At 43.2% G+C, this 24,579-nt stretch overlaps 1 protein-coding gene across 1 annotated transcript in view; it reads right to left on the bottom strand.

Moving 5' to 3' along the window:
• RRP12 (ribosomal RNA processing 12 homolog) overlaps positions 1-24,579 on the bottom strand; it is a 156,606-nt gene that overhangs the window by 129,162 nt on the left and 2,865 nt on the right. Inside the window, exons 2-6 of the mRNA XM_030202877.1 lie at positions 16,637-16,878; positions 10,770-10,853; positions 10,149-10,225; positions 3,269-3,374; positions 2,908-3,024 (exon numbers count right to left, since the gene is read on the bottom strand). Coding sequence (XP_030058737.1) covers positions 2,908-3,024; positions 3,269-3,374; positions 10,149-10,225; positions 10,770-10,853; positions 16,637-16,878 — 626 coding nt within the window. The remainder of the gene's footprint in view (positions 1-2,907; positions 3,025-3,268; positions 3,375-10,148; positions 10,226-10,769; positions 10,854-16,636; positions 16,879-24,579) is intronic.

Genomic DNA, 24,579 nt, shown 5'->3' on the forward strand with positions numbered 1-24,579 from the left:
TAAACTGAAAATGCTGCCCAAGCACACAGAACTACATATATAGTGTCTTTGGGGTTCCCCGACGGCAATGTGGAGGTAAGCTTTGAAAGACATAGAAAGGTTAAAAAAAAAGCTCTCTGGATCTCACAAAGGCAATCGCCAAATTCAAGGTGTCCGTGAGGAAGTATGGAACCGGGAGGAAGGAGATCCAATATTATGGGCCTGGACAAAGTACCCTTCTTGGATACCTCAAGATAGATGATTCAGCGAGCTTTGTTCGTCTCGGCCTCCAGTGTGGGCTCCTAAGGAAAACGAGATGCTGTAATGTTGTCAGACTGCATGTTGTCTGATCTCCAAACCACAAAGAGACACTATAAAAGCCTCCCAAATGGACTCCACCAGTTCCAGAACATTCTCACAACATACCACTTCCAGACAAAAAATGTAGAATGTGAACAGCTGCACTTTGAGCTGCTTCCTCCCATGTGCTGTCCTAGACCCAGCAGCTCAAATGAACTGTGTGCACCTGGATACAGCTCCATGGTTCAAAAAGTCAAGTCTAGGATGGCAGAGGATAGGGAAGCAGCCTAAAGTACAGCTGACCACTTCCTCCTCTTCTTGCCTTACGAGCTCAGTGGGAAAGGAGGACAGTATGTAAGCAGAGTAACTGCTCCTGGTGGATGAGAATCAAGCAGAGCAAGATCAGATTGTGCACCATGGGGATTGGAGGTAAGCAGCATCTATGTCACAAGGATTGGGGAAAAGGCAGAGCAAGGAGAGCATGTGTCATGGGGATTTGGGGGGGGAGCAAAGAGTGTATGACATGAGGTTTGGGGGGGGGAGGGGGGCAAAGAAAGCCAAGTGAGCACCATGAGGATGCAGGTGGCGGCAGAGAATGCTAAGAGCAGGAGGTGGTACCAAGTTTGAGGGTATGCGATGGGAAGGAGGGGAAGACTTTGGGGGCAGACAAAATTAGGGATCTTGCTGGGAGTTAGAAGAGTGAACTGGAGTTGGAGAGAAAGAGGAAACTGAGGAGACTGGAGGCTGAAGAAGGAAATGGCAGGAGATTTCAGGCCTTGTAATGAGACTTCCACACAAAAAACAAAAATAACTACAAATAAAACCATGCAGAATTTTAAAATGTTTTGCACAGAATTCCCCCAGGAATAGTTGTTGCACCCAATGCAAACCGTTTGAGCCACATATCTTTTGCAGATTGCCACGTGCACTCCAAAACGGGGGATCCAAAAACCTACCTAAGCAGCAGGTTCACTTTCTTGTAGAGAGCCCCCATCAGCACCACTCTGCCTTCAACTGCAACACTGGACTTCATGGATACTACCATAATCAGGGCATCCACTTTCGGAAACTCCAGCAACCTTTCCAGATTCTCCCATGGTAAAATGATATAACTTAACACTTTGGTGCCCCAGGGCACGATGTCTTGGACTTACTACTCTGAAAGGACAAGGTGCAAAAAGGCCCTATGCAGGAGAAAAGCCTTAGGAGGTCTGTGAATGCCCACTAGAATTCTCCTAGAGTATCCAGCAATGCAGAGAGCCTCAACCGCCTAGTCTATAAAGGCGCTTCCCTGTGGAAAACTCTCTCTCTTTTTCTCTGTGGACAGCTCCCCAGACTCTGGGAAAGCACATGCCCAGGCCCAGCTACTCCTCAGGGCTTCCTCCACCATCCTCCCACAGAGAGAGATCCAGGGTCACCATCCCCTGAACCTTCAGTAATGTGAAGCTGCTTGGTGCCTCTCATTGCACCTCCCGCGGACATGGAACTGCCCCCAAGGTTCTGGGGACCCATCCAACTCCATCCATCCCCTTAAGGTCAGACAACACTGCCCAAATGCCATCAAAGACAGTTTACATAAATCTAGAGCCCTCAACCCCAAAAGAAATGGCAACAACTTTTCCTCACTCAGATAGGCTGCAGCCTATGAACAAGGGAGCCGCACAGGAGTCTGGCAGCAAATGGCCACCATTCTTATCAAACCCAGCTCCCCGCCAACAGCCTGAAGGAGACTCAAGTGACTGGGAACCTTTGACCAGGACTGCTGGCAGCTGATACAGATCCCTGGAGCTGCATGCTGCCAAAAACGACTCACCCCTCCCACCCCACCCTATCACATCCTCTCCTCTGGCATTACAGGATATAGCTCAGATCGAAGATGCCTCGTCCCCTGTGCCCAACCTGTCTGGCCAATTCCTGCACCATGATTGGCTCTGAAACCTGCCTGATACGCCACTCAGCAACCTTGCTGTGCTTTTTTTTTTTTAAGGGATATCTCCTCATTAACTCTGCCTATTTGGCAGAGACCCCCAGGGTTAAGAAGAAGAAAACAAAATTACAGACTCATCTTGCTAGCAGGAGCACCTGGAGGACACTGCCAATCTAAGAACCCAAGCAATGCCAATAGACAAAGCAAGGAGCTAAAGAGGACCATGCCTCAGCGCTCAGTAGGGACAAGGTCCATGAACTGATCACCAGGAGCACCAGCCAAGGACTCAACCAGACCGTAGTCTGCAGCCTAAGGAGTCAGGCCTATCCTGCACCAGTTTGATCTGTATCATCTGCTGAAGTGAGAAAATTACATCACTGTCCCAGACTAAACCACTCCTTATGACAGTGGTGTCATCAGAATATTAAATTTCTCTGTCTCCATCATCTGCTAGCAGGTGGGCTGGTCTAGCCGGCTACGGAAAATTTGATAAATCAATCTTGGCAGCCTACGTGTGATGTTGCAATACAAAACAGACATGTTTCTAATTACAGTAAATAAAATAAAATCAAACCCATCCACTGCACAACTCAAAAATCCCAAAGCGAGACATATATGCACATCAAGATCTATCGATATATACAGCTAAAATAAAAGGAACTGCTGCCCCTCCCTCTCCTCCTTCCCATCCAAAGACTCACTTTTGGTTTGGTGTGGACAGTGAAGCTAAGCAGTCCATGATAAATCTGCAAAGTTGAAGGATAATTCCACGTTGACAGGTCCTGTTTCCGTAGTAAGATTGCCAAACAAGACAGAACCTGTTGTAAAAGGAGGAAAAACAAAAGGCCAAAGAGAACCGATTGATACCTTATGTTTTAAAACAAACTCGCTATCCAAAACTGCAACTTTAACAAAGTTCTTCATTAGAAAAGTTTGCTTAAAGTGGTTTAAGTAGATTTTACCTGATGAAGCAACAGTGTTTTGAGACCAGAAACTGAGTCTGACTGGGGCACCTGTACAGGATACCCGTAAAATGCCTCTGTGTGGCCCATTAACACATACCCATCGGAGTCCTGGGCTGCAGCCGGCGCTAGCCTGGGAGCCCATGATATCCATGAAGGCCTTTGAAGTATCTGAAAACTTCTTTATCAGCACAGGACTTGGCACTCTGGCAGTGTGAGAGAAAGAAAAAGTATATATTTTTGATCTAAACAGACTAACCTAGCTCAAAATGGCAAAGTTACTTTCATTCTGCAGACAAGTCCAAATGATATGTCCAGACAGGGGAGTGAAACAAAACCAAAGCATTCAAAGTCACAATAAGAGAAACATGTACAAACAGTATTCAACATGCTCTGAGATTAATCTCACTAAGCATTCTTTGGAATAATTATTTTGGGTTAAAATAGAACTTTTTCATCCACCACATTTCCTAATTCAATACCTCACTTTTATGCAGACACTTTGGGGCTGGATGTCTAGCTACCAATCTGGATGTCTCCCGAGTATAAACATAGAGGTGTGCAAGGGGATGGGGAAATTGGGAGGAGATGGATTGGAAGTGAATGGGGATAGGGACAAGATATGTCCCCATGCACACCTTAGTTTGAAAATTTGAAACACCAGTTTAAAAAAAAAAAATTATAAAAGATGAGTCCATGTTAAGAATATAGTTTCTTGCATATCTAAGAAATAATGCTTATTGTTCTGTGATACATTTTAACAAGTTATAGGATGCATTTTATGTTTTGTTTGCATTAACAAGATCTTTTATGTAGGTTGGGTACAAGGATGGGAAAGAAAACTGTGGGGATGGTAGAAATACAATGAGGATGGGATGGGGGCAGAAAGAATTAACTGGGGACATCTAGGGACAGGGACCAAATTAAGTTCCCGTTCACACCTCTAGTGTGAATGATTCAAGGAAGGGAAGGTGGGAGAAGGAACTAAGATACAAAGCCCCCCAGCAGAAGCATGTGGGAAAGAGGAACCTGAATTATAGCTACATCATGCAAGGTTCCACGTTAGGAGTCACCGACCAAGAAAGGGATCTAGGTGTCGTCGTTGATGATACGTTTAAACCTTCTGCTCACTGTGCTGCTGCGGCTAAGAAAGCAAATAGAATGTTAGGTATTATTAGGAAAGGAATGGAAAACAAAAATGAGGATATTACAATGCCTTTGTATCGCTCCATGGTGCGACCGCACCTCGGACAGTGTGTTCAATTCTGGTCGCTGCAACTCAAAAAAGATATAGTGGAATTAGAAAAGGTGCAGTGAAGGGCGACGAAAATGATAAAGGGGATGGGACAACTTCCCTATGAGGAAAGGCTAAAGCAGCTAGGGCTCTTCAGTTTGGAGAAAAGGTGGCTGAGGGGAGATATGATAGAGGTCTATAAAATAATGAGTGGAGTTGAACGGGTAGATGCGAAGCGTCTGTTTACACTTTCCAAAAATACTAGGACTACGGGGGCATGCAATGAAGCTAATTTAAAACGAATCTGAGAAAATATTTCTTCACTCAACGTGTAATTAAACTCTGGAATTCATTGCCAGAGAATGTGGTAAAGGCGGTTAGCTTATCGGAGTTTAAAAAGGTTTGGTTTGGATGGCTTCCTAAAGGAAAAGTCCATAGACCGTTATTAAATGGACTTGGGGAAAATCCACTATTTCTGGGGTAAGCAGTATAAAATCTTTTGTACTTTTTTCAGGATCTTTGCCAGGTATTTGTGACCTGGATTGGTCACTGTTGGAAACAGGATGCTGGGCTTGATGGACCTTTGGTCTTCCCCAGTAAGGCAATACTTATACTTATGTACGCAGAGGAGAATGAAAGCGACTTGCAGAAATGAAGTTGTGGGAATTCCTGGCTCAGGGTCAGAAAACTGAAATACATGTGCCCATCCCCAAAAGTACACCAAATCTGCAACTTTCACGCTTTCTTCACAATTCGCACATTTAATTTCCAAAATTTGTTAACATGTTTGCTCTGGCTTCATCAAAGCTTTTAAAGCATTAAAATACTGTGCAAAATAAGCAGTCGTCCGTTTATTTGAGGGTCAAAATTATAAGGCTATCTGATTTCATGATTAAACCTGACAATTTAAAACTTCCTCCTTGCTGAACTTTCACCTTAAAATTACACCTGCCAATCCAGGCATGGGAGTATACGTGTGAAGAGAGAGCAGTGCACCAACCAGCACAAAAGGAGACCCAAATAAATGATACTCTGGTTTCAGCCTGTCCAGCCCCCTAAACCATGAGGTTTTATACCAGAAACAAAGCAGGATAGTAGAGGGAGAAGGTGCAAAATTTGTCAGAATTAAGAGACCTTATTTTTTTTATATCTGAATAACTAAAAAAAAAATGTGAGACAGTACTGCTGCTTGAAAGAACTGGGCCAGTCCAATGGCTCAAGGGCAGTGGTGCAGGACACAGGCTCTAGATCTAGACCAGGACTGGGAATCCAGCAGCTTCTGGGGGATGGGAGAAAGAGGAAAAGTTCCAGCTACTACTACTACTATTTATCATTTCTATGGCGCTACAAGGCATACGCAGCTGCTGGTTAAAAGGACTTAAATTCTGTATCTGAGCCAGAATCGGGAGTCCAGTAGGAGACAGCACTCACAGCCCGTAGGGGAGAGGAAGGAGGAAAAAGTTTCAGCTGCTGGACAGACTGAGGGCTCAAGATTGCATGGTCCCAGAAGTAGCTCTGGTGCAAGCACTGGTCTGGGTGAATAGCAGAACAAAGACTCCAGAAGCTGTGAATGAGGACTCGCAGTCTCAAAGTCCAACGGACTGACTGAAGAGGAAGCTGAAAAAAAAAGTACTGGACCAAAAGGAAAAAAGTACTTCACTCCAGCTGACTAAAGGTTTGTTATGCTGACCGATATTCTTGAATTTTATTAAAGGCAGTAACAGTAGTGTGTAGTATTGCTAGGAATTCAGCTTCCTGAACAAGCCTCAACCCCAGAGAGGGCAGAAGCACATGCCTATTAGTCTGGAAAACCACACACACTAACCTTGCCAGTTTAGCACAACCCACAGGTGAAGGTGCAAGGTTTCTGCCATTTCTGACTGACTCAAGATTCACAATCTAAGGTTCAGCCTTCTAATACCATTCCCAACAGCCAAGAGGGCATGGCAAGGGTGGCAGGGAACAGGCGCAGCACCCAGAATGACAGATACTACCCACTTGATTGGACGTACTTTCAATTGCAGGGATAATTAACGAACACCACAAAATATTCCCAGCAAGAATGATCTTACTAAAGAAATTCAAATGTCACTATATATTCACAATTAGAAATAATTTTTTTTTTTTTTTTTGGGGGGGGGGGGGGGGTTGTTTTTGGACCTTCAGAAAAAATGGCGAGCTTAAAGCTTCTCAATTCCTTAATACAATAGCTGCCCACTCGTCATAGGTCCCAACTTTTTTTTACAAAAATTCCTTTGCACAGCATTATCTTCAAAAATAAGTTTTTCTTAAAGTACTTAACTTTAGCTCCTAACAAACCAGACCTACTGCCGATATGGCCAAGTTTCGCATTCTTCTTCAGGGTAGAGGTCCGCTGAAATAAAACCAAACAGAATCCGTTGAAAATCTTCCATAAACATAACCCAGAAAACTTTCAATATTGACACATACAACAGCACGCTTGTAGCATTCTTCACAAGCACCCAAAATGGCAGCGTTCTTATACCGCTCTTAAATATGCAATGTCTTGTCATGTGACTGGCATGAAGTGATACTATTGGTCCACCACTTACCCACAATTCCAGGACAGAATTTCAAAGCGGAGACCACATTCTAATTCCGCATTCAAACCAAAAGGTTGAACAGTATTCAACTGATAAATCCACCACTGCTCTTGGTAGTTAAGTAATTGTTCAAAGAGCAGCGGTGGATTTACCCAATTGAATAGTTTGCAACCTTTGTATATATAAGAGCGGTATAAGGACGACAATGCCATTTTGGCTGCTTGTGAAGAAGCGTGCTGTTGTGTGTGTCTATCACTATTGAAAGTTTTCTGGATTATGTTTATGGAAGATTTTCAACCGATCCTGTTTGATTTTATTTCAGTGGACCGCTACCCTGAAGAAGAATGCGAAACTTGGCCATGTCAGCAGCTCAAGTTAAGTACCACTGTTTAAGAAAAACTTATTTTTGAAGATAATGCTGTGCAACGGAATGTTTGTAAAAAAATTGTTGAGACCGATGACTAGTGGGCAGCTATAATGTTAAGAATTGAGATGCTTTAAGCTTGCCATTTTTTCTGAAGGTCCATAAAAATACTAAAAATATTTCCAACTAGTAAAAAAAGGCTCGTTTCTGAGAAATGAAACGGGCGCTAGCAAGGTTTTCCTCGGAGCGTGTATGTTTGAGAAAGTGTGTGTGAGATTGACTGTGTGAGAGAGAGAGAGTGTGTGTGACAGAGAGAGTGTGACTGGTAGCGAGTGTGTCTGTGACAGTGATAGTTTATGTATGAGAATCAGTGTGTGCCAGGGGCCCATCACTCCCTCCTCCCTCCCAGTTCCAGGGTCTCCCTCCCCCCTCCCTGTGCACCCCAGCTGACCTTGTTAATCACCCAGGGCAAGACTCTGGGAGGAGTTAATTGCTTTACTCCAACTGACCTTGTTAATCACCCAGGGCAACCACTCCAGGTGCCTGAGAAAACAACTGTGGCAGGAGTTAATTGCTTTACTTGCAACTCTCTTTTTCCTTTGTATACTTGCTAAACCGGATATCTATGCCACCTCAAGTTTCCGGTTGGAGGCTTCAATTAGAACGTTGGAGGTGCCTTTTATATATAGAGATTAGTGAATATATAGTGACATGTTTGAATTCTCTATTAAGATTCTTCTCACTAGGATTATTATTATGGCATCAACAGTGAGGAATTCAGATTAATCATCAAAACTGCAATGAGTGGAACTCTGCTACACTACCCCGCACAAACAGCCTGAATGACTTTTAAAACAAGAACCAGATCACCACAAACCAGCCCCTATACTCAAAGATTTACTACTGCCAAGTTATCAAGGCAAAGAACTTCTTTAGAAATATTCTCACAACAGCAAAACGTTTAATCTCTAAATGCGGGAAATGCTCAATGAATGAAGTATTAATGCATCTACCTTTCACACCAGTGCACCTGCACTCTGCTCAGCCTTGTAATCACAAGTGGAATTTATTTATTGAACACATCTGATACACCGATTGAGCCTGCACATAGGCATAGAGCAGTTCACACAAATATCTGTATAGGTGCTTTCTGTCCCAAATGGGCTCACAATCTACGTATTACTTGTACCTGGGGAAATGAAGGGTTAAATGGCTTGCCCAGGGTCACAAGGAGTTGCGGTGGGAATCGAACCCAGTTTCCCAGGTCCGCAACCCACAGTACCTAACCACTGAAAGCACTGACTCAAACAGATAGGAGGAGGAATTGGGGGTTGATCCCGGGGTTTTTGACATTGTCTAGGTTATTAAATGTATCCTGCATATGATGCACAGCGCTGATTACAGGGAGTGTTGGTTCTGGGTACTTCATAGAATATACTTCTCTCCAGCTAGAGCATATCCAGCCAGTTGTCTGGACGCTCATAATTGCCTTAAATGTACTAATGTTAAGGGAAACCCAGGACATGTATTTTGGAATTGCCCCAGAATCCGTGTTTTATTTATTTGGATTTTATCTCAAGGTGAGTAACATTCAGGTACATTGAGTATTTCTGAAGAGTTATTGTATGATACTTACAAAGAATTCTTGGGCAGTCCCTTGAATTTCAACCTTGGGAGCTATTGCTGAGGAAGGAGAAAGATTTGGGAGTAGCTGGTCAAGGAGCCAAGTTGTTTGTTCAAAAAGTTCGAATAATAGCTCTAAAATATATCCTAAGGGCGTGGACACAAGAGATACCTCCTTCCTTTTGGGAGTGGAGGAATAATCTATATACACTGGTCACACTGGAACTCTAAAGGGTTAAAGGTTTTCCCAGATGTAGGGAAAAAAAACCCTGAATATAAGGCTCCCAAACTTCTGAGAATTATCTCCTCAGGCACGGAGTGGTGGTTTGTTGCAGTGAACTGACAGATTGGGGATGTATTTACGGATGTCTTCAATATCTTTTTTGCTGTCACGGTAGACTATGACAGTACAAGACCTCTCTGCCCCGATAAGCTTTGGGAAAAGTATGGCTTGATATCTGCTGTTTGACCAGTAACGACTTGGGAATTTTGTAATGTTTACTGAGAGGGATGGACAGGGGATTTTGTAATGTTCAGCAAGTTCTAACAAACACATAACTTAAGCTGAAAGCACTGAAGGACAAGAAACCCAATCTTATACAGAATATATACATAAACTAGCTGCAACCGGTGAGTCCCCTCTGCCCAGCGCTCTGTCCCCCATCTCCTCAGCATGCCCACCCTCCATGATTAGCCCACTCTCAGCACACCTTCCCTTCCCGCCCTTTTATGGCAATCATCCATTTCATGCTTGACTCTACAGCACTGCAATAATGTATATGTGCTGCCCATACTATGTGCACGTACTCTACAGCTCAAACAGCCCCCCTTCTGGCCAGCATCAGAAGAGTATCACAAACATGTACACCACAACTTTCAGACATTAAGCATATTAAGCACACAGACATTAAAAGTACATTATACATATTAGATGTAACATAGTAGATGACAGCAGAAAAATGCCAAACTTATTGCCATGCAAAACATCGGTAAAGTTTCCCCTCATGCATTACCATTCTGTTTAGAAAAGGTGAAAATGGAGACAGCACTGAAGCTAACCAATATAGTTGAGAGACAATGGACAGCTATCACACAGCAGCTCATTTCAAAGTGCAAAATTCACAGATAGTAAAGTTTTGAGGGGGAGGGGGGAGACAATAGGGGACTGGCCAGTAAAACTGAGTAGTCAACTCACCGTTTCATGACAAGGTTGAGGAGGTAAGCAACAGCAGACAGTGATTCAGGGGACTCCACGGCCTCGAATGTAGTCATCTGCAAGACACACAGCAGATAAGTAGCCAATTACAAACCAGTAAATATTTTAGCAGAGTTTCACGCAGCTTACTATGGTCAAAGTAACTGTAATAAGCAGATAAAAGAATGGGGTCTTGTATGTAGAGAAAACAACCTTGTGTAACCAGGCATTTACTGGACCCACTAGGGATCCAGATTATACGGCAATCCCAGTTTCCACAGAAAGCCAACAATACTAACTCAAGGGGTACAGGAAGAGGTCAAATGGGGTGCAATTTATTAAAAAAAAACTTTCTAGACAGCGTGAAGGCAGTTATTAGGACATTTATTGGTAATTTAACTGTGTACTACTGTAATTTTAGCAATACGTTAACAGCGCTGTATAAGGCTAAAAGTGACATATGTAGTAGCTGTCAACAGTTTAGGAAGGGGATGCAAGTGAGTCACTAGGGGGTGCATGGTTTAAGGGAGTGGATACGAGAATTTCACTGATCAGTTAAAGGGGTGCAGGAACCAAAAAAAAGTGTAAGGACCCCTGCTCTAGAACGAGAAGCTTACTCACCAATGCTGCAAAGTACTCCGTCTCGGTCTCTGCCCCTCCTTGGGAGCGGATGACCTCCGTAACAGCAGCTAGCACAGCACAGATCTGCGGAGACAGCAAGTGAATACACATTTGTGATCACTAGGAAAGCTACCAGTTATACATGCTACACTACCAATGCTCTGAAAATCACTTCATATGTTGTTTGGTCTTCCGTCCTCCTTTTTTATACACAGAATTGTAATAAAAAGTATTTTAGAGATTGCTTTTCAACTCTATCTGCCTTGACCAACAAGTGCACTTGGGGTCTGTATTGTTGATTAGAAGTCATTCTGTTTAAAAATGATTGTTTAACTTTGATTGTGTGAAAATAAGTTGGAATGTAGAAGATAGGGCACATCTCTGAAGCCAGCTTGTGCAGGAGGGAGGCAGGGTATGCTTGAAGTTCAGGAGATAAGCCAGCTGGCTAGTGGTTTGTTTACCTGAACCGAGAGCGTGCGACTGCATCCTCATGTACATTCCTGTAATTTTCCTTGGCTCTGAAAATAAGCTTTAGCTTAATAAAAAGGGGGGCTTGTTGCAGCAAAGATCTGAGGCTCATCTGTGGACGGACGCATCGCGCAGAAAAGACTGTTCCTGGTCATAAAGAGACTTCGGGCTTTCACTGCAATGGGCCTCCCGGCTGATGAGATAAGGGCCTGAAATTCCTGACCAGTGATGTTATATGTATAGTGTATTATTGCATCTTTTCCTGGTCTAAGAACTCTTAGCATTGCTTAGATGTAGAGACCAGTGATGTAATGATTGTTTATAGGTATTGTTTCTTTTTAGTTATATAGCTAATCATTGTGTGTATATAGCTTAATCATTGTAGATTTTAGCACCTCTAATAAAGGTCTCATTTACCTAATACGAATCCAAAAGAATCCACAGTAATTATTGAGCAGTCTTTGTCGGTGAAGCAGGATGTAAATCCATAGCAGCACAGGAATATATTTCGCTTACTTAGATCCCAAAGCCTTCAATACAGTTCCCCATAGACAACAAACTGTGTGCCCTCAGTATGGGCCCTAAAGCGATTGCCTAGGTTAGAAGTCAGTTGAGTAGAAGGCAATAAAGGATAGTGGTAAATAGGGTTTACACTGAGTACAAGAACATTACCAGTAGCATGCCACAAGGATCGGTTCTTGGTCCAGTTATTTTTAACATCTTTTTTTATAAGCAATATTGCAGAAGGATTGCCTTGTAAGGTCTGCTGGTTTGTGGATGATACCAAAATCTGCAATACAGTAAATATCCTAGAAGGTGTAGAGAGCATAAGGAAGGATCTAAAAAAACTTGAAGAACTGTCTAGATTTTGATAGTTAAGCTTTAATGCCAAAAAATGCAAGGTCAAGTATTTGAGTTGCAAAAACCAAAAGGGAGCAGCACAGTATAGGGGTGAAGTACTTCATGAAAGAAGAGTGGGTCCTAGGGTAATTGGATCTAATGATCTTAAAGTGACCAAACAGGTAGAAAAGGTGACAGTAAAAGCCAGAAAGATACTTGGGTTCATAGGGAAAATGTAGGGGTAAGAACCCTGCCACAAATCAGTGTATTACAGAGGATGACTATACAGACCAGTGGGGAAGCTCCTACAATCACAGGATACAGTGCTTAGTCGCTCAGACATTTAAACATGCCTAGACATACACTGTTGAAGAAAATACCTGGAACCCTGTTATCTAGCTGCAAGGATAAAAGGAATGTGGACAATATAACAAGGACCTAGGTCAGGTCCACCATCAGACTCGCTGGAAAACAAAATTCAGAGAAAAACATCCAAAAATAATGAAAAGTCATAGGAATGTCTTGTGACAAGTCACAACAAAGGACAGCAGCCAACTGCTTGTCACAACCTTATCAAACTATCTGAAACAGTACTGATAACAAACTAATAACAGAATCAGCTCAGCTCATCTTCAGCTAGATCTACAACTTTCATCTAGCGACAGAGCACATCACAGCAAGCACTGGCATCTGGTATTTCAGTCACCCTGGAGAGAAAGGCCAGCGCTACATGCAGGTCATACGGTCAAAATCTGTCTTTTGGGATAACAAGCAGGTGACGTATTGTGTCTAGAGAATTGCATGTTTGTTCTAAATAGTATCTTTCAGCTGAAAGGAAGCTCTGGAATGAAAGAATATAGAACAAAGAGAAAAGGAGACAGATTCAGGAGTAACCTAAGAAAATATTTCTTTGCAAAAGGGTAGTAGATGCATGGAACAGCCTCACAGTTGAGGCTGTGGAAATGGAGATAAGGATGGTATCTCAATTCAAGAAAGCGTGGGACAAACACAGAAGATCTTTAAGGGAGAGAAAGAGAATGTACAGCTTAGTAGTTGGTATGGATGAGTAGCCTGGATAGGACATGTTGAGGGGAGTTTTCAAAAGGACGTCTAAATCCAATTTTGGACATTTTGTTAAAAAAAGTCCAAAACTCCAGTAGCAAACTTGGCCATTTTTAAACCAGAAAAACATCCAACTTTTAGTTTTGAAAACGGCCATTTGCTAGACATTTTTGTGCTCAGAGCATCTATCTTTTAGGACCATTTTTTTTTTTGGGGGGGGGGGGGGGGGGGAAAGTCAAGGGAAAAACGCACAAAAACAAGCCATTGGAATGTATGGGGGATAGCAGAATAGCCACATAGACATCCCAGCAGAGAAGTAGGGCACCCTAGGAACACTGCAGTGGACTTTACATAAAAAGTGCCAGGTACATATCTCACCATTACCTCTTTATATGGTGTGGTGAGTCCCCCCCCCAAACCCACCAAAGACCTACTGTACCTATATATAGGTGACAACTGCAGGCATAAGGGCTATCATAGTGGTGTACAGTTGAGTACAGTAAGCTTTTGGTGGATTTTGTACTAGTTAGAGTGGGATATGGGCCTGGGTCTCCTTCTCTACAGTCCACTGCACCGACCACTAGGCTGATCCAGGGAGCTAATTGCTGCTCTAATAGGAGAGGCCATAACATCTAAAGCTGTCATATACTATTTCTTTCACAGCTTTGGAGGGTGGGGGGGGGTAATGCCTTTATCCCTCCAGTGGTCATTTAGGGTACTTTTTGGTCACTAAGCCACGACTGAAATAAGTCTAGCCACAAGTCTTAATTTGAGCCCTAGATGGTTTCATTTTGTTCCATTATTGAAGAATGTCGTCTATCTTCTTGTGCCATCCATGTGTCAAGTAACCTCTAGCACCCACCTGGGGCCAAGTAGCCACAAAAGGCGCAGAGACGAATTCAAACTCTAGCAATGGAGAAGCTTCTTACTAGCCACCAAGAGGCTACGGCAAGAAAAGGTGCCATATGAATGGTAGCTAACAAGAGACAAGACAGCCTTGTCTAGCAATCTAAACTGCAGTATGCCACAGCTGCCGAGAAGTTACTGTATCCAACCCGCAGAAAAGAGCTGGGGTTGATCGACAAGGTGAAACACTGCCCAACAAGCAAAGGTGAAAATACGCTCCATAGACAAGAGACTGAACTGTGCTCAAGGGACAGAAACGAAGCTGTGCTCATCAGACAGCGTAGGACCCATGCTCAACGAGAACAAACAGATTTGCACTCAAAGCACACAAACTGAGCCACACTCCAAGGGCAGAGAAAGAGTTGCACACCTCTGGCAAAGACAGAAATGCACTGAACAAGTAGAGCAGAAGCTGAGAGTAACAGACAGAGGATGAGCAGTGCCCCACTGAAAGAGCTGGATGTTAGCGGTACCTGCAGAACTGAAACTGCGGTAGCGATGGAACTGTGTATAAAACGCAGACAAGGAGCTGCTTTCCACACGCAAACAAGGAGCTGCGCTCCGGATGCCAGCAAGGAGATGCGCTCCAGACACTGGCAAGGAACTGCGCTCCACACACCGACAAGGAGCTATGCTTCCTACGCAGACATAAAGCTATGTAGCACCTGCAGTCACAGAGCTGTGCTCCACATACCACCCTGGAACTTCACCCAATTTGCAGAGAAGAGTTGTGCTAAACACACAGAGATAGAACTACACTCAACAGGCGGAGGAGCTTGCTCTGCACGCAGACAAAGAGCTGCGTTCCATATGCAAAGAGAGCTGCATGCCACACACAGTCAAGGAGCTGCGTTCCACAAGCAGACACAGAGCTGCATCCCACACTGAGACCTGCAGAGAAAGAACTACACTCAAAACGTGACAATGGAGCTGCGTTCAACATGCAGAGATGAAAGGTTGCAGAATAAGCAGCAAAGGAACTTCACTCAACATGCCAAGATAGAGCTGTCCTCAACATACAATGATGGAGCTAAAGCCAACCTGGAACTGTGGAACTGTGCCCAACATGCAGCAAGGGAGCTGTGCTCAACATGGAATAATGGAGCTGCACTCAACGTGCAGCCATGGAGCTGCGCCCAACAAGCAAAACGCATAGATGGAGCCACGGGGAACAGCCAGAGAAGGTGCTACCAGGAGGCCAACAGGAAAAGAGCACAACTTGTGGAAATGCAGACCTGGCGCTGCACTCCCCTGGCCCAGAGGGACTAAAACTACAAGAAGAGAAAGCCCCGTGCCCCAAGAGACACTCTCGGCCCCAAGTGGTCTCTGAGCCACAATGACCACCCTCCTAGGCAACTGATATGGAGCAGCAGTCAACGTAGAGATATAACTCCCGCCAAGAGGGAGGTAAGCATCACAGATCTGGAATCCTCAGACCATAGGAAGCAAAATGCAACCGTAAGGCAGAGAGGAAGAAACAACTCTCGCAAGGCCAGGAACAAAGAGGAAGCTGGCCACTAACACCAAACTGAGGAAAAACCAGCTAAGGGAGAGTCAAACTCCACACCTAGAGCCACTTCCCTGAAGAAAAGTAGAGAAAAGTACAGAGCTAAGAGGCAATAATCCAGATGCACAGCAATACATCTGCACAGCAGGAAAGAACTGCGCCCCTTACAGAAAAAGGAAGGAGTGCCAAATGTGCCAAGAGAGAGGCACCTGAAACTAGAAAAGGCAAAATCCACAAGTGCCAGGCTAAAACTCCCGCCCGAAAGCAAGGGAAGCAAGGACAAGTCCAAGCAAAAGACTGGCAAGAATGGCGCTCCCAAGGGTACTCAGAAGAGGGATTTGAGCTAGCAGTTGCACATAAAGGGCAACTCGGACCCCTGCCAGAAGGAAAGTACCCTGCAAACAAACCAGAGCAGACAGGAGGGATCCAAGGGGACAAGAGAACCAGAACCTCCCTAAGGAAGGGAGGAAAAACTGCTGCCAAAACAAGAATCAAATAGCAGGGCATCTCAAACAAGATGCCTGAAGCAGCAGAGACCGGACGGTCTGAAAAAGAACTGACCAACAGCCACGTAAGGCTGACAGGAATGAAAAAATAGCCCTGGACTAAAAAGACCGAGCCTGCAGCCAAACGGAGCCAGCGAGAGACTTCTCCCACTTTGGAAATGGCAGACTAAGACTTTCGAACCACAAAGGTACAAGTTCCAGCAACGGGGCCGCCCTCTGCCACCTTATGATGTTTTTTGGACTTTTTGTTTTGAAAATGAGCCCCATGGTCTTTATATGTCATCAATTTCTATGTTTCTGTATCAAAGACCAACACATACAGGCCTCTAGTTTAAAGAACATTTCAACATAACCTAGTATCAGTTTGAAGCTACTTTATCTCAGTTTCTTCAAACTTTTATCAACAAAGCCTTCAACTTACGTCTCCCCTACTTCATGGGTTGAGGGGGGTGGGGAGGACAACAAAGTTGCATTTTCCAGTCCCATACCTGGGTCACTTAATTGATATCACTGATTTATTGACTTAATTTACATGGAAAGAGAATATTTTCAAAGACACCAAAAGCTACTCTAGTTACCTCTTTATGAGCAGCAGAGTTGGATTCCCAGAACCTCTGCACCTTACTAAAGGTAACATTGGTGCAGTCAGACAGGCCACTCAAGAAGGTGCCACCGGATTTTTCAGTTAGCGGCAGCCCATTTTCTTCCTCATCCTCCTCCATGTGGAGTTGAGACCCTTCCACTTTCCTGTCCATGGACAAAGACCCTGATTGCAGATCATTGTGAAGCTTCAGAGCATCTACTGTCAAATCACTCTTCCCTGCAAGACAGATTTACATCATGTGAACAAACACAGCTCATTAAAACATATTTTCAAAAGCAAGACAGCCTGCTGAAAGGAGCCCTTTTTGTACCCTGCCCAAATGGCCAAAAACATGCATCACAGATAATAATACTGGTTTCTTTAGCACTTTTTAGAAATATGTGGCACTTAAAGAAACACACAAGACTATAAGCTCTACAGAACATTATTATTATTATTTTATTATTATTTATCGCATTTGTATCCCACATTTTCCCACCTCTTTGCAGGCTCAATGTGGCTTACAATACATCATGGATAGTGGAAATGAGAAGAGAGTAGACATTTGATGTTACAGAAGGATTTGGGTTGCATGGTAGTGGAGTACATAATAGTAAAATACAGAAAGCATTAATTTACATTCAGGGTATATGTGGGAGTTTCACATGACTTGGTCTTTGTAATAGATCTTGTCAAAGAGATGGGTCTTTAGTAGTTTCTGGAAGTTGGTCAGTTCATAGACCGCTTTCAGGTTACGTGGCAATGCGTTCCAGAACTGTGTGCTCATATAAGGTTGATGCGTGCATTAATTTGTACTTTAAACCTTTACAGTTGGGGAAATGAAGATTAACGAATGTGCGAGAAGATTTTTTAGTATTTCTGGATCGTAGGCCTATCAGGTCTGACATATAAGCTGGAGCATCGCCATGGATGAACTTATGTACTAGGGTACATACTTTGAACGTGATGCGTTCTTTGAGTGGGAGCCAGTGTAACTTCTGTCGGAGGGGTTTTGCACTCTAGTATTTTGATTTTCCAAATATGAGTCTGGCTGCCGTGTTCAGGGCTGTTTGGAGTTTTTTTGAGTATTTGCTCTTTGCAGCCAGCGTAGAGTGAGTTGCAGTAATCTAGATGACTGAGTACTAATGACTGTACCAGATTATGGAAGACGGTCCTCGGGAAGAACGGTCTTACTCTTTTTAATTTCCACATTGATTGGAACATCTTTTTGGTTGTGTTTTTCGTGTGGTTCTCAAGTGTTAGGTGCCGATCAATGGTAACTCCAAGAATTTTCAAGGTCTCTGAGACGGGTAGGTTTAATTTTGGTGTGTTGATGGTGGTGAATTTGCTCGTGTTGTGTTGAGAGGTAATTACTAGGCATTGGGGTTTTTTCTGCATTGAGTTTTAACTGAAAGGCATCTGCCCAGGAGTGCATAACGTGTAGCCAAGACACACAGACAAAAGGTTTCCGATAATACACATATTAGTGAAAACCAAAGTCACAACCACAGAAATGTCCAATTACCCAAGAAAAGGGAAGTACATATAGTCAGTTTCAAGTTTTACAGGTACCTCTAAACCTTGCACCCTCTCTAAAACTTCAAATACAGACATGTCAGGCAACTGAGCTACATACATGCCCAACTTCCTGATTTGATAAGTTTCCTTTATGCATAAGAAGTTATCTGTTCTATAGTAAAATTAGAAATAAAACAAAAGAAAGGGAAATAAGGTGATTATACATTTAGTCCAAAAAAAAAAAAAGTTTCACCTTATTTTGCTTTCTTTTGTTTTATATCTATGTATTATCTTTAAACTAGACTAACATGGCAACCACACTACTTTATTCAAGAGTAAATCAACACATTAAAAAACAGAACAAACAAGGAGGATGGAATTCTATGGGCTGTAATTTTCCTTTCACCCTCCCAACTTTTCTCCTTCCTATCCATGGATTTGTAGCCCTTTTCTTTTTCTAGATATTTTTAATTATTATTTGTTAACTGACTGGATTGTTTTTACTGAAGGCAGCATATATCAAGCACAAATAAACCCAAATATATTGAAAATAGACTCTGGAATCTTTTAAGCAGAAAAATGACAGATTCTTGTTTCAAAGCACATTTATCTCATGATGACGAGAGTCTCTTTCAATCGCACGTCTGCTGTCCTGTATGCGCAGCTCACACTAAAGCCCTATATGTATGAAGAATATGGGTCTGGATTTAAGGTACAGCATACAGACTAGGAGCTACAGTATACATCTATGTTTCAACAATTTTTTAATGAGAATCCAACAAGTTAAACATTTCAACAAGCTCTGTATAATTTGACATAAGGGATCATAAAGAACAGTACAGAGTAAAAAAAATTCCATCCTCAAAGTTTCCTCCCCTCCCCCCACTTGTATACCACCCCATTTACCCAGACCTAGAGCCAGATGCACTAAAGTCGTCGGTAATTCCCGTTCCCTACCGATTCCATAGCGAATCGGTAGGGAACGGGAATGCATCAACGATAGGGAATGCAAATGAGCTACTCGTTGTAGCTCAGTTGTATTCACTATTTTCCTCGGTTGCCAGTTGGAGAATCAGGACGTCCCTTTTGATTATTCACCTCTTCCTGGTCTCTTCAGCCAATCAAAGCGGATTTAGCTGGCTGTTGTCAGCGAAACACACTCTGATTGGCTGAAGAGACCAGGAAGAGGTGAATAATCAAAAGGGACGTCCTGATTCTCCGGCAACCAGGAAAATAGAAAAGTTTTGCTGTGAAGGGGTAAGTGGTGCGGCAAAGACAAAATAGAAGGGGGAAAAAACGGCAGAGCGAAAAATGGTGAAAAAAAAAAAAAAAAAGAACGTCTCTCACAAGCGCAGGGAGAGTACTTCCATAAAGGATGCCCCTCACATGCGCTCCCTGCTTTTTTTTTTCTTTTTTACCTTTTTTTGGGGGCCCTTTTCCTTTCCGATTCCCTCACAGGAGCCCTAACGAGAGGTGCAGACCTCCTGTTAGGGTTCCTACGGCAAGGGAATCGGAAAAACGGTAGTGCATCTCATTATAATGGGCTACAACGGTAGTGCAGCTCATTATAATAGCTTTTGAATAATTTGCATTCCGTTTTCGTTGCCTGCTAACCGTGGCAGGGAAAATGCCCTTAGTGCATGCCCCTGGTAAACTATTTGTGTTTTAAACTGGCTGGAACCAGTTTAAAACGCAAGCTGTGGGCTCGTTAGGTTTAGTGCATCTGGCCCCTATTCAGTTAATTATTCAAGGAAAAGCCAAATTATTGTCCACAAGGTGGAACAACAAGGTTTACCCTCCTCTTTGGAAAAGGGACTTTTAGTGTCAACAAATTTTATTGATGATTCAACAGAGAGTAAACAGCTTGCTCATGGTTACAATGCAATGAAATTAAACACCTGAATTGGAGCACATCAACACACTCATCATCAAGAGATTCCCCCCCCCCCAATTACCTCCCTCCCACCAACCAGAACCTCAAACCCAACAAAAAAAGAAAGAAAATTCTCCTTTTCCCCCTCCTACAGTATACATCTAATAGAGCTATAGAAATGCTAAGTAGTATTAGTAGTAGTATATTTACTAAAATGCATTAATTTGCATTTTTGCACACATTCATGGAATTGGATTTTAAATTTAATTACTCACCTTTCCAAATCCAAGCTCAAGGAGCGTTACAAAGAGGTACATAAGTTCTTTCACTGCCCAAGAGGCAGTGAAGGGTAAAGTGATTTACCCCAGGTCACAAGGAATATGAGTGGGAAAAACAGGATTTGAACTAGAGAGTTGCAAAGAGACAGAAATTTCACCCAAAGCCACAGGAATCTAACCCATCCCCAGCCTTCCATCGTGCTAAAATAACCTGACTTAGGCTATTGTTAAGTTATTTTACCACATTGATAACTTCCCCTCTCAGTGCTGAAGGGGATTTCACTATCAACCATATCCATTTTTTTTTTTTTAGTGCTATAATTGCCATGGCACAAGCAAACGATAGGTAGGCTGGCCTGGCTCTCCACTTCTGCAGGAACCCCGCAGGACCAGAGTCCATCCCCACAGGAGTCTCACAGACCTGGAGGGGATTCTAGTTAACCCTATTCCCATGCAGCTCTCTAAATTTAAACCCTGGCTTCCCTGATTCATAACCCACTGTTCTAAACCACTATCCTTCACACATTTTTTAAACACAAGCAACAAAAATGATAAAAGGAGAGGGACCGACTTCCCTGTGAGAAAAGGCTAACGCGGCTAGGGCTCTTCAGCATGGAGAAGAGACGGCTGAGGGGAGATATGATAGAGATCTATAAAATGAGTGGAATGGAATGCGTAGAAATGAATCGCTTGTTTACTCTTTCCAAAAAAATACTAGGACTAGGGGGCATGCAATGAAGCTATAAAGTAGTAAATTTAAAACGACTTGGAGAAAATATTTCTTCACTCAATGTGTAAATAAACTCTGGAATTCGTTGCCAGAGAATGCAGTAAAAGCAGTTATCTTAGCGGGATCTAAAAAAGGTTTGGATAGCTTCCTAAAAGAAAAGTTCTAGGACAAGCAGCATAAAATGTATTGTACTGTTTTGAGATCTTGCCAGGTACTTGTGACCTGGACTGGCCACTGCTGGAAACAGGATGCTGGGCTTGATGGACCCTCAGTCAGTCCCAGTATGGCAGTACTTATGTACTTAAAAGCCCTACTATTGTGTATTAGTTTACATTTTAGTACCTATGGCCTGGGGGGGGGGGGGGCACAAAAAAAAACTTTAGTACATATACTGATAAGGGAGCAGAATATCACCTGGAATTTGTTTAACTAATCTTACACACACAGGTCATGTCTTTTCATTGGTAGCTCTAAGCAAGTTACCCTCTGCTACTGTCCCTGAATGTATCTCTGGTAAACTTCCAAGAGTGGAACTTACCACACTAGTCAGTGCTTGAATTACCTCTTCCCACCCAGTTTATCCAATTAATCATCCACAATATGACTTCACTGATTATTTCAATGCTTAAAAATAAAGACATGCCCTCTGGTTGATTTGCAGTGTGAATGCATTGCTTATGTCTGTCTCTGTGCTGGAGAGAGAGGCTGAATGCAAGCATGGGATTAGTCCCTCTTGCACTGAGGATGTGTCTCCAGGAGCTTCTGCACAGGAGGGAAGGGTTAGGCCAGCTGTTGTAATTGGCAATTTGATCATTAGGCATGTAGATAGCTGGGTGGCTGGTGGGCATGAGGATGGCCTGGTCACTTGCCTGCCTGATGCGAAGGTGGTGGACCTCATACATCAAATAGATACGATTTTAGATAGTGCTGGGGAGGAACCTGCTGTCTTGGTACAAGTGGGTATCAATTACATAGTACAATGTGGGTGTAGGAGGGAGGTTCTGGAAGCCAAATTTGGGCTCTTAGGTAAAAAGTTGACATCCAGATCCTGCAGGGTAAAATTTTTGGAAATGCTCCCCATTCCATGCACAGGACCCAAGAGGCAGGCAGAGCTCCGCAGTCTCAATGTATGGTCGAGACAACGGTGCAAGGATGAGGAATTTAGATTTGTTAGGAGCTGGACAATATTCTGGAGAAGGGGGAGTCTGTTCCAAAAGGATGGACTCCACCTTAACCAGGATGGAACCAGATTGCAGGTCCTAACTTTTAAAAAGGAGATAGAGCAGCTTTTAAACTAAAAAGGGGGGAAAGCAGACATTCGTCGAGGAGCACATGGATCAGTGTGGAGTATCCTCGAGGGATACTACTGAAACAGGATCTTTAGGGAATCCCGATAGAGAAGTTTCAATAATGGTGAGTGTTTAATGGGAGAACAGAGTAAAGGATGCAAATTATCCCCTTCACCTTCAAAGCAGCTTTGAAGGTGAAGGGGATCATTTACATGGTTGAATTGGAGTATATAGCACTAAATGAAGAGGTAGATATAACAGGCATCTCAGAGACCTGGTAGAAGGAAGACAATCAATGGGACTCTGTGTTATCAGGGTACAAATTATATCTCAATGATAGAGTGGATCAAATCGGGGGGGGGGGGGGGGTGCTATATGTTAAAGAGGGAATTGAGTCAAAATAAATATTCTACATAAAACAGATAGCAACGTGGAATCCTTGTGGATAGAAATTTCATGTGTGAAGGAAAGAGTATACTGGTAGGGCTGTACTAGCGTCCACCAAGACAGAACAAACAGACCGGTGCTACTTAACATACATGATCTGGAAAACAGAACGAACACGTTGATTAAATTTGCAGATGACACAAAACTATTCAAAGTAGTCAAAACACATGTGGACTGTGAAAAATTGCAGGAAGACCTTAGGAAACTGGAAGACTGGGCATCCAAGTGGCAGATTAAGTTTAATGTGGACAAATGCAAAGTGATGCACAAAGGGAAGAATAATCCAAATCATAGCTACCGATGCTATGGTCCACCTTAGGTCAAGAAAAAGATCTAGGTGTCAATGTAGACAATACGCTGAAATAATCTTCCCAGTGTGTGGCAGCAGCCAAAAAAGCAAACAGGACACTAGGAGTTATTAGGAAAGGGATGCAAAATAAGTCCAAGAATTTATAATGCCTCCGTATCACTCCATGGTGCAACCTCACCTTGAATACTGTGTTCAATTCTGGTCGCCATATCTCAAAAAAGATATAGTGAAATTAGAAAAGGTTCAAAGAAGAGCGACCAAAATGATAAAGGGGATGGAACTCCTCCTGTATGAGGAAAGGCTAAATGGGTTAGGGTTCTTCAGGTTGGAAAAGACAGCTGGGGTGGGGAGAGATATGATTGAGGTCTATAAAATCCTGAGTGGTGTAGAACAGATAGAAATGAATCGATTTTTCACTCTTTGGAAAAGTATAAAGATAAGGGACGCTCCAATGAAATTACATGGAAATACTTTTTTTTTTAATATCTTTATTGATGCAAGGGCAGAAGCAAAGGCACACAATTGCAATAGGAACAACAATGCATACAAAGAGTAAACTAAACAGCCTTCAATGACAAGTGTTCAGAATCAAGTAAGAACTCAAAAGAACTAAGCTAGGCACAACCTGGAGGAGCCATGCTTCTCCTCAACCTTCTCTTCAATCAATCCCCATCCAACTGACCCACCCCCCCAGGTCTCCGCTGCACACACGCAGTCAAGACAGAGGTCTCCCAGTTATTGTTCCCGTGGCTCACCAGCATCCCCCTCCAGACTCAGTGTTGAATAATTTTTCCATGTCTCGAAATAGCCTTTACCTCCTAGATACAGCAGAAAAATATTGAAGAGACACCCGTTCTGCAATCTCCTTCATAAGATGGTGCCATTTAACTATAGGTGGGGGTGCTGGATCCACCCACGACTGCAAAATACATTTAACAGGGTTGCTAATATGACAAACCGACACTGGACTTCATTCAATCCCTCCCCACGGAGCTCACCTTAATCACACAACAATAAAATGGCATATGACCATTCAAAGGAGCGCTGCAGAGATTGTTCAATGACCACCAAAGAGTGATTCCACAGCTTCGAGAGGGCCGGGCATTCCAGAAAAGAGTGAAGAAGAGTACCCAAAGCAGCATGACATTTCATACACTGAGCATCATCCCAAAGGCCCATCTCCATCCCTCGCTGATGGGTAATGTGAACTCTATAAAGAATCCGATACTGGATGTCCTGAAGGGCAGCATTAGTTGTAATCTTGGGGATAATCTCAAAAGCCCCTCCCAATAGCTCCCAGGAAATTACCTCTCCCGAATGAGACCAGGCCCTCCAAGTGAGGAGCTGATCTATTGTCTGCCATAAGTTGGTACCACTGTGAGAGTCTATTGGAAGAAGCTGGCATAGTGAGAAATATCTTGTCTAATGTAGTGAAACACACTGGGGATCCCACAGATCGTGCCACCGTGTGATGATAATCTCTCACTTGTAAA

This window comes from Microcaecilia unicolor, chromosome 5 (assembly GCF_901765095.1).
Source record: "Microcaecilia unicolor chromosome 5, aMicUni1.1, whole genome shotgun sequence".
In the NCBI taxonomy this organism is placed as follows: Eukaryota; Metazoa; Chordata; class Amphibia; order Gymnophiona; family Siphonopidae; genus Microcaecilia; species Microcaecilia unicolor.